Below are 11,677 nucleotides of genomic sequence, written 5' to 3'. Positions count from 1 at the left end.
AAGGCTTAACCCAGTAAGTCTACTGGCTGGCAGCTACCAGAAGTAGGTTGGTTGAAGCTGAATGCTGATGATTCCTATGTTCAAGCAGAGTGGCACAGGTATAATAATGAGATAATCTAATGGTGGAGTGGTGTTGGCCGCTTGGGAGCCAATACCAAACGAATCCCCACTGCATGCTATGGGCTATCAATTTGGGGTTGCGACTCGTGGAGAAGAGTAATAGAATCGTGGTAGAATCAGACTGTTTGGAGATAGTGAGGCTGCTAAGGAAGGAATCTAAGTGCCCCTAGAGAGTAAAGGATCTTGTGGCCGATTGTTTGAGGCTGATTTTAGAATTTAGGAAAGTCAAATTTGTGCATGTTTATAAAGACTATAATCAACTAGCTAACTAAGCAGCTAGTTGTGGTCAGATTCTAATGACACATAATCTTAGGCCTACTAACCAATTTCTTCAAAATTTTGTAACCTTCTTTCTCTAGATACCCAGGGTTTTCCCATTGGAAGGGTCAGGTAGTATCTCAATACAGCTCGGTTCAGTCAAAATAAAAAACAGAAAAATAGATAAAGATGTATACAAATGTGATCATAGATGGAATTTTGTTGAGGAAATTAGGATTCATCCTCATATAATTCAACTCGGTTTTAATTTATCGTTGTACTTCAAACTTAAATACTTAAAGTATCCTTTGGGGTTCAAACCACGTTGAAAATGTTAAACTAGGACATAAAAGACTTAATTATCCCCACAGACTCTTAGTGAACATCCTAAACGATATACACCCAGCTCCCTTAACTATGACTTATCTTATCGAAGACCGTACTTTTCTACTGTGAAGCTAACAAATTAACTGATTGGTTAGCAGACCTAGATAAGAACATGGGATCATATCGCTGTACTTGGGAAGGGGCTTGCTTTGAACCACTGCTATGTTTTTTGGTCATGGATGTCACTAACGCCTACTATAAACCTTTAAGTAATACTAATTTTCCTTCTTAGCCAAAAATAATAATTTATCATTACTTTTGGTTGGAAAATGTATCGGTTGCGACTTCGTTTGGATATGGGTTAAGTAGTAAAATTTGAAGTATAAAAGTGTTAAGTTGAAATTTGGCTATATAGGGGGTAAACTGTAATTTACCTTTAAAAAGGAAACTTATAACTGCAAACTACCTTGCGGTGATCAATCCCTTGTTCCCGCGTAAAACCCATCGTACAAGAAACTCTTCTTTCCTTTCTTCCCTTCCCTTCTCTTACCCCACAAAGCTTCCAAAGTAAAGAACATCATTCTCCTTCTCCACCTCCCCAAGCATGTCTCCCATCTCCTCTCCCACCCTTCTTAAGCCCACCCATGTCTCTCCCCATCCCCTTACCTTAACAAACATTACCTTCTTGAACGACCCACCATCTAAAATCTCTTCATCAAACGCAAATGGAAGCCCAAAACATTGCCCAGAAAGATAATAAGCCAGTCAAGAGTTTCAAGTACTCCAATAGGGTGGTGCTGAAATCGATTGTCGGTCGGGCAGACTGCGGCCTCGGGTTGGTGGGCGAGAGGGTTGTGGTAGGTGGTTGGGTGAAATGGTGTAATGTGAAGACGAAGCCAGTTGCATCTAAGCAGCCAGCCGCCGTGCCGGTGGTGAAGGATGTGACGTGCTCGGAACTCCTCATGTCGAAAATTCCCCTCCTCCGCTGTATCGCCAAGGCATTTGCCGGTGCGACTGAAACTCTGGCGGACGAGAAGCCCGATGTAGTGGTGGCTAACACCGCGTCCTCCATTGCGCAGCTGAGAATTAATGATGGGTCCTGTGTTGCCAAGCTCCAGGTTCTGGTTTATTTGAGTCAGACCTTCTTACAAGCATGTTATAGGCATAAATCGGTCTTAGTTAGGGAGTTAGTTTGTTCATATCTATCTGAATTTATAATGCTTAGCATCTTTCAGGTAGTGGTGGACTCCTCTGTATGTCCTCTTGAGCAAGTTACAACCATTGGGAACTCGGTTTTAGTGGAAGGTGTGATAGAGAAGGTTGAAGCACGAGGCAATTATATTGTGGAGCTTAAAGTGGAGAAAATTTTACATGTCGGACTTGTTGATCATGAGAATTATCCCCTGTCTAAGACAAGGTTATCTTTGGACATGATCAGGGCTTATCCACACCTCCGTCAACGTACAACTATGGTAAATCAAATTTCCAGTACTAGTTTACAATTTCAAGCCTATTATGTTACTTAACATCACTGAAAGTATCAATAAGGAGGTTTATCCACATCTTGTAATTAAAGTTCTAGAAGTGCTTAGTTGTTGGTTTGAATAATAGTAACAATAGCCAATGAATAATAATGATAGTGTCAATAGTTCAATCGGCTTTCCTGTCTTATCTGCAAATCCTATGGTAACTGAAGGTGTTATTCATCCTTCATTTTATAAATTAGTTCTGTCATGTCTACTATATCAGCTTCAGGATCTGTTTTCCACAAGAACCTGCAAAAATGGAAATTATCTATTATATGGTTATGGTGATCTGTGGTAAGTGTTGGTATTAAAGTTTGCTCTTTTGTTGGACCTTTTGGTTGTTCATCTTGCAGGTAGCATCGGTTGTCCGTATCCGCAGTACCTTAACTTGTGCTATCCATATGTTTTTCCAACAAAATGGATTCCACTTTGTGCATACGCCCATTATCACAACAACCACTACGGAAGATCATAAAAAGAAGTTCTACGTTACAAATCTTTTTAGTAAATCAGATGACAATGCAATGAAAAATGCGATGAAGGGTCCAGAGGAAATTAGTTTGGAAGTATTGAGGGCTGCTATCAAAGATAAAAGTAGACGAATTGACGATTTGAAGAGAACTGATAGCAATAAGGAAGCACTGATTGCTTCACTAAATGATCTTAAAATGGCATATGAGCTAACATCACAGTTAGAAAACCAAGAGAAATCAGAATCAATGAATGCCAGAAAGGTGGATTTTTCTGAGGATTTCTTTTGCTGTCCAGCTTATCTAACATCTTATGCTGGGCTTCACCTTGAAAGCCATGCTTGTGCTCTTAGCTGTGTTTACACATTTGGTCCAATATTTCAAGCAGAATATTCTAAGCCAATGACGCATTTGGCAGAAATGTGGATGCTTGAAGTTGAACTAGCTTTTGCCATGCTAGAGGTATTTTTTTTTTTTATCTCATTTCTGTATTTTCGTTCTGCTCTTTCTCTATTTATTCTTTCTTGAGATTTCTTTGAACTTGTAGAGTTTACTTCTTTTAGGCATCCATATATGTGATTAAGTAGATTAAAAAAAGGTTCAAAAGTTTCTCATTTAATGGAAAAAAATTCCTATTTTGGTTCAGCCATACGACATGCCAAGTTCCATTTCTTAATGATACCCTTGAAGTGCTTGGTCAGGTTCCACTTTGGCTCCAGTGGTTCTCCTACTAACCAACTTAAATATCAAACTGAGGGTCTGTTTTCTTATTCTACTTTTTCAAACAGAGCCCTCGTATAAGTCTTGTATACTTTTATGATTTTATCAAAAGTTTTTAATTTTAATGTTTGAATGTGTGGTAATACTCAACTGTCCTCTTAAATTTGTACTTTGTTTCCATTCTTAGAATTACTTATACTGCAACTACCCCTTCAATTAGCTATATGTGCTCCTGTTTAATAACCAACATCACCAGCAACCATGGGGCTTACACAATCTCACAACCTGAAAAATGTAATATGCAAAAATAAAAATACTGTTATTCATTTCATGATATTGAATCATATCATCAAGTGTTAGCATTATCATCTGTGATGCTATGATATTTTTGTGGTTTTGCGCACACTTTGATTGTCTCTCATGAATAGAATATGCATACTTTGAAGATAAACTAGAATATGCTATGATATCATTTCTTTCTCGATACAAGCAAGTGATCTTCACTTCAGTAATCCTCTTCAAGTAATTTGACATATAAACTTGAAGACATATCATGAAAATAAATTACTTTGAAGAAATTTCAGTCTCAACCTAGGCAGGAGAGAAATTGAGCCTCCTTTGAATTCTTACATATAGCAAGTAATTAATTTGCCTTCATTGTGATTTGTGAATTGGTGAAACATCACCAGTGGTATTTTTCCAATCCTAGCAGTGCTATGCCTTTTTAAATGATTCCTGTTAAAAATAAGTGAAGACGGATTAGCCACTTAATAATGTTCAATCGTTGTAAAAGACATTCTTACCATCTTTTCTTTTCCCGACTTCCTTGTATGTTGATTTTCTATATTTCTATCTCTTGATAATAACTATTTGAATTGTGGTTCCAGGATGTAATGAACTGTGCAGAAGATTGTTTAAAATCCCTTTGTCTCTCAATCCAGAAAGATTGTTCTGATGATATTAAGTTCTTATCAAGTCGAAAACACAAGAGATTTATTGATCGCATCAAGTCCGTGGAGTCGCACCCTTTTGCAAGGATCAGCTACACAGAAGCATTGGAGGTTCTTAAAAAGGTAATTTGCAAACTAAGTTATTCCAGTGTTGTTCAATTGCCATTAGAAAGATAATGCAATTAATAATCATCATCAGGTCACTGACAAAGTCGAGTGGGGCATGGATCTGTCAACTGAACACCAAAGGTATCCACCTGAAATGTTAATCAGGAGCCTTAGTTGCATGAGTCGGTTATTTGTTGATGCTTAATCATTGAGCTATTTAATAATCTGGCGACTAAATTAAGCTTGCAACATTTCTAACTCTTTTGTATGAACTACAATGGCGACAGTTATTTGGCTGATGAATATTTCAAACGACCACTCATCATAAATGAATACCCTAAGGAACTCAAGCCATTTTATGCACGCATAAGAGATGACAGAAGAACAGTTTCTGCATTTGACATCATTGTTCCAAAGGTAATATAATGCTTTGGAGGGCTTGCTCCGTTCCCCATTCAACAAAGAATACAAGTCATGTTTTTAGGTCAAGCTCTTGATATGTTGAACGATAACACATCTTTTACTGATATGAAGTGATAAATTTCATTCACAGGCTGGAGTTATAGCTAGTGGAAGCCAAAAGGAGGAGAGGATTGATATGTTAGATTTGAGGTAATGTTTGTGCACATTATCTTTTTCTAATAAATTTGTTCAATGCATTAGTTCCATGCTATCTCATAAATGACATGATTTCCTGATGAAACTTTATTTCAAGTTTCTTTATTTCAAGTTTAGCGACCACAACTTCATATGGCGTCATGATTAAAAAATAGAGAATATTTGTACAAATTGACCAAATGCAACTCCAGTTCTTTTCTCAATTTTCGCTCTTCAGTGTTGTTAGTAACCCATGATTTTTGCTGTACATGGATTGTCCTAAATGAACGATTTTTGTCATCTGACATATTTGCCAAAGAGTTACGATGTTATGATTTTTCTAACAACACTCTCTTAATCCTATTCCAGGATTCAAGAGTTAGGCTTGCCACGGGAGCAGCTTGACTGGTACCTGGACATTCGCAGACATGGCACCGTTGAACATGCAGGTTTCAATGTCAAGTTCGAGAAGTTGATTATGTTTGTCACTGGCATTGACGATATCAGGGATGTGATTCCATTTCCTAGAACCAGAGGTGATGCCCGATGCTAGAGAAATCCAATTAACGTAAAGATTGAAGCTCCAAAAATTACCTACATTTATAATCTCAGGATAAATTGCCAGTGGATGTGAGTCCATTCTCAAGAATGTTAATGTAAATATAAAAGTTCAGCATGGATGCCATGCGGGTATGTATACTATATTATGCATATCATTTATGGGAATTGAAAAGGGTGTCAAAAGCCTATACATTGAGTTCAAAATAGTCCTTTCATGGCAAAGAAACTACCACTGGCAATCTTTTCATGACTTCTTATTAATTACAATGAAGCTAGCAGTGTTAACAAGGGCTTAATGTGATCAATGCCCAAGCCAAGTTATAGATATAGATAAATGTTGGATTTATTCTAGATTTGTGGAATGTAAAGAAATGATAAGAACAGATGATTCCACATATCAGAATATAGAGATATATTTATAGTATACAGATTAGAAATCTTCCACTGTGCTGGATTATTCATCTCTCCTTGTAAGTATATTATACTCAGAATCTTATTTTCTACATCTTTCATTAGTACAGTCCTTCAATGCTCTGCTCTGCTCGATAAAGAAATGCTATAATCTAATCCAAATGAAATAAAAAAATAAAATAAGAGTACGAGAGGAATTCCAAGAGAATAGTAAATTGTTATTCTGAATTTAGCCCAATTGAAAAAAATAAACTCTTACCACAAACACTTTATAAATATCAAAGCGATGATGCACCATCATCATATACATTGCTTATGATGGTTGCTATGTTAAGAGAAAAAGAAAATTCATGATAAGATACTATATCATTACTTCTTGTAGAATGTTTATACAAATTTTGTAAGCATAGCTAGTGTTCTTGATTAAAATATGCTTGAAATCAAGCCAAATTTGAAAATAAGGAAACTAAGCTTGAGTAAAAGCTAGATCCTATCCGTTCGCATCAGGATTATTCTTTCCTATTCTAATTAAGGGACAGTATTCTGGATTAGAAAAGGAACATCAAATTATTCCTATTATAAATTAAAAAATTTATTCAGATTATTACACATGTAAGCCCAATTATAATTTTACTTTTGATTTGTTTAAAATTATTTTAAAGATCTTCAATCCTCTTTCCTACTATGTTTTTTTTTTTTTGAGAGAGAGAGAGGCCTTAGTCATAAAATTCATTCCATCAAAAAGGATTACAGGATGCACCCAAATTAGATAGAGAAGATTGGATGGATAAAGCTAAACAAGCAAGAATATAAGCATAAGAATTATTGACTTTGCTAGTATGGAATATAGTGGTGGAAGACAGAGCAGCATGGATTAGACCGAATGACCCATGGAATATCATTAGGTGAATTAGAGGAGAAAGCATCAACTACTGTTTGCAATAAGAAAAAAGAGAACCCGCTCCAAAGGTATGAGACTTTGAATCAATTTGAGTCCTGCTAGTAGAGCTTGAGCTTCTCCTTCTATAGCCGAAGGACAGTCAGGTAAATAAATAGCCTGTCGAAATAATCCTGAGGATGCTGATTGAAGATAAATGCAAATATCGACATGGAATCCTTGGCGCCAACTAGCATCAACCCAACATAAAGAGTATGAGATCAATGAGGTAATCTCAGTCGGAATTATGGACGTCGGAGTGGTCATCTGAGTCAAAGAAAAGTCATCTAACCATGAAGAGATGATACATTTGATAGAGCGGACTATAACTTCTGGGCTAGAAGCAGATTGCCGGAATAAACAACCATTTCGTTCTTTCCAAACACACCACATAGTGACAAAGATAAGAGGAAACAAATCTACACCATGTTTGGAGTGGAGATCAATCAACCAATCTGAAAGAGAGAAAATGTGAGGCCAACAGAATCCCATACCAAACCAAACTGCCTTTGCAAAAGAACAATCAAAGAACACATGAATAATAGATTCCGTTGAGCTCGGACAATAATGGCAAAACTTGTCTATAACAGACCAGCGAATATGAAGAGCTTCCTTAGTTGGTAGCACTTGGGAGAGGCAACGCCAGATGAAAATAAGGGTCCTTGGAAGAAGATATTTAATCTTCCAAACTGCTCACCAAAGAGATTTGAGAGGAAGTGAGGAAGAAGAAGCAGACCAAGTACCCTAAGCCATGAGTTGCAACACCGACCGAGTAGAGAAGCGACCGGTGGGAGTTAACTTCCAAAGTAAGCAGTCCTCTTCAGAAGGTGAGCGCGGTGGTGAGCTAATAATATGAGGTAGCAATAGACGACGGAAAAATTGAGAAGATTAATTGTTGATTCCATAATCCTATTGTAGAGATTAGGTGAATGACATGAGAGATGCCAAAAAGGAGTACAAGATGCGATAAATTCATGCCTCGTAGCCATGTGTCCTAGTAATAGAAATATTGGCACCCAATCCGACCTCCCACACTATATGAGATTTAACGATTTCTCTGACATGGAGCATTGCAAGCCAGGACCAAGAAGAAGGTCACTTAGGTGCAGCATCCCAAAAAGAACTAGGGAAGTAATAGGCTTTAAGAATCTCAGTCCACAATCCATTTGATGTTAAGAGTCTCCAAACCAACTTGATAATAAGAGATTCGTTTACAGCTTCAAAAGAACAAATACTAAGACCACCATGGTCTTTAGAACGGAACACCTCCCAACTTCGAAGGTAGATGGGCCGGTCTTTGCTAGGTCCCCACCAAAAATTTCGAAGCATACTATCTAGTTTCTTCAGAAGCCAGCATGGAAAGCATACCATAGACGTAAAATATTGGAATTGAGGATAAAACTAATTTTATAAGAACAAGTCTACCTGCATGACTAAGAAGTTTGGATTTCCACATGGCAAGTTTATCTAAAACAAAATGGAATGCTTCCAATTTTGACCACGGGCAAATAAGGAGAGAGCCCAAATACTGATCGCTTTGTTCCATCTACTTTACATCAAGAATATCCAAAATGATAGAGCGAGAAATATTTGGAGTTCTCTTACTAAAGTGTGAATAGCAGACTTATCAAAATTGAGTGCTTGACTCGAGAATAAGCAGTAATTATCAAGAATGGATTTGAGGTGAAGCACTTCCTTGATAGATGCTTTACCCACTAAAACCAGATCATCTAGAAATAGTAGATGAGTAATGGCAGGGGCCGGGTGAGCCAACTTCAGTCCAATAATTTCTTTAGATGCTAATCCCTGATCAAGCAGTAATGAAAGAAGATTAGCACCTAAGATGAAAAGATATGGCGAGAGGGGAAAACCCTTGCTACCATTGATATCCACTGTGAATGAAGTGGTGGAGATGCATTGGTTGATCAAGTTAATAAAATCAGCTGGAAAACCATGAAGAGCTAGGACATCGCAGAGATAAGACCATTCACGATCGAAAGCTTTAGAGAGATCTGCCTTTTAAGAAAAAGATCAAGAGATGTTGGCTGAAGATTTCATATAAGTCATAACTTCTTGAACCAATATATAGTTGTCAATAATCTGGCGATCTAAGATGAATGCATTTTGGGTTTTAGATATAATGTCATTGAGAAGAGGTTTCAACCTGTTAGCTAAAATCTTTGAAATAAGTTTGTAGACAGTAGAACAAAGACTAATCGATTTGAAATCTCTAACTGACATAGGAGCAGGCTTCTTAGGTATGAGAATGACAATAATTTTATTCAGGTTTAAGTCCATGGAGCCCGATGTAAAGAACCTCCGAACTTTTCCCATCTTATTTCAGAAACCAAAAATTTGCACTCAATTTTTCTGCCAAATTTTTCTGTTTATCTCATTACATGTTAACAATATATATTGCATACTACATCCAATAAATAAGAATATTTTAATTTAAATTTATATATCAAATCAAAGGCATTTGAGCCAATTTTTATTTCTCATTGTACTCTATCTCAACTTTATATTATATTAAAAATAAAAGTTAAATACATTTTACCCCCTATACTTATGCCTAAAATCATTTTACCCTTTTGTACTTCAAAAATTCTTAAACCAGTTCTTATACTTATGGCTAAATTGAAAACTGTTATTTTTTCTATTAAACTTAACTGAATGATGTCAAAATGACTAAAATACCCCTATTATTTTTGTTAGAGAAGACATGCAAATTTTGATATAATGAAGTTAAATTTAACAGAAACTAACAATCTTAGTTAAATTTAACAAAAATACCCCTATAATACTCAGTTAAATTTAACAGAAAACTAACAATCTTACTTTAATTATAAGTAGAGGGACTGATTTGAGACTTTTTGAAGTATATGGACCTAAAATGATTTTGAGCATAAGTAAAGGGAGTAAAATATATTTAATCCTAAAAATAATAATTATTCCAACTATTCTAAATTACAAGTATATTATTACCCTACTCTAAATTAGAGATACAAAATTAGAAGTAAAATTCTAGAATAACTATTCTAGAATTTTTTTCCCTTATATCTCAAAGCAAATTAGGCAAGCTCATAAGGTTATTTGCACCAAAAACCTAGTTTCTGTTTCTGTGAGTCAGACACATTTTTAGTTTCCTTTGCAGATAATATATTTTTCCTCTTTTTCTTCCTTTTGCCATTTAGTGCTCATTAAATGCAGATGAGACAATATAAGAATACAGAGAAGTAACTCGCCCTTGTTCATTCATTATATTTTATAAGTATGAAACATCTATCCAACCGTAATGTAAGTATTCTGTTTCACTATGGTGGTGCTATTATTTTGGATGATAAAAGGAGATTTTTGCACTACGAGGGCTGTAGTATCATTCAAAGAAATATAAGCAGACAATATAGTTTGTTAGATTTGAAGTCGAAATTCTTTGAAGTAATGTGAATCTCTTCATGTGAGTTTGAAGTTGATTTGAAATGCTTATTCCTTTTGGGCAACCATGATATATTTGTCGAAAGATTTATTAGGGTGAGTAAACATTTTATGTTCATAATTATATTGAACATATGCAACAAAATTAATATGCTAACATACTTGAATGATGACATTGAACATAAAAGACAATATTTATTAAAGTATGTCTTCTTTAATGATGACATTCATAATTTAACTACTGTTATCATTAAGGAAAGCCAAAAATCCTTAATATTTGATTTCTTCAAGTTATTATTTTTATTTTTGGACAATCTAGACGCAATATTCGATTAATGAGCAACCTATTATTTCAAATATTTCAAATCTTTATAATATTAACTTGATAATTTAGCAGTAGAAGAGTCATCTCATCCCAATCATCTTGTTGATCAACCCTTTGGCATAAATGGATAATATGTACTTGATAGTGAGATTGATTCTTCTGTACGGGATCCTCGTAACATTGTCACCACAAATGTTATTAATTCCCATGACGGTAATTGTAACACCCACAACCCTAAATACGTGCATGGCACGAGCCCACATGGCACGTGCGTGGCACCTGGCTATTTGGTTAGTTACTAACAATCAAATAAACATGTATCAACATCATAAATTTATCCACAAGATCTAAACAAGTCTAATTATCAACAGTATACGGATAACCCTACTTGGGCCCCACACAGGCTACAACACATCATAAAGAGCTTTTCACCGCCACATATACACAACGGTGGTATATACATAATTATACAAGTATAAAGTCACCTGCTAGAATATAAGACAAGGATAAAGACACACTTTGGAGGATGTCCACTAATACATCAAATAAGATAACTCATCTAGCGCATAACATTAACCACACACTACTCTTCACCCACTAACAAGATCTCTAGGGGAGTATACTGCTCCACTCGTTCACCTGGGTTTTTAGAAAGGAGAAAACAAAGAGAGTTATAAGCTAAAGGCTTAGTGAATAGATCTTACCTCGAATCAATGAAGCCAAACAGAGAATAAATCAAGCACTGGATAATATAAATCAGAAAGAGTATCATGTCATGAATGAGTAAATGAATGTGTCCTCATATTATACATAAATAAAATATAGATAACATGTCATAACTGATAAAATATATAATCCTCAACAATGAATAAACAAATCTCCATGTCATATTATCACTATAACTCTCTCTCAAATATGACACATGATGCATG

At 35.6% G+C, this 11,677-nt stretch overlaps 1 protein-coding gene across 1 annotated transcript; it reads left to right on the top strand.

Annotated features, from left to right (window-relative positions):
- The first annotated feature begins 1,286 nt into the window (after positions 1-1,286).
- Positions 1,287-5,841, top strand: LOC140801614 (asparagine--tRNA ligase, cytoplasmic 2). The gene is made up of 8 exons (XM_073156801.1): positions 1,287-1,823; positions 1,941-2,177; positions 2,585-3,163; positions 4,309-4,494; positions 4,571-4,620; positions 4,767-4,896; positions 5,033-5,091; positions 5,446-5,841. Exons 1-8 carry the CDS (start codon positions 1,431-1,433, stop codon positions 5,627-5,629), a joined length of 1,818 nt encoding a protein of 605 aa, XP_073012902.1. The 5' UTR covers positions 1,287-1,430; the 3' UTR covers positions 5,630-5,841.
- Positions 5,842-11,677: the final 5,836 nt, after the last annotated feature.

This window comes from Typha latifolia, chromosome 15 (assembly GCF_019914945.1).
Source record: "Typha latifolia isolate L0001 chromosome 15, TyphaL0001v2, whole genome shotgun sequence".
NCBI classification, from domain to species: Eukaryota; Viridiplantae; Streptophyta; class Magnoliopsida; order Poales; family Typhaceae; genus Typha; species Typha latifolia.
Note: the sequence above shows the minus strand (reverse complement) of the source record. Positions and strands in the feature narration are given on the sequence as shown.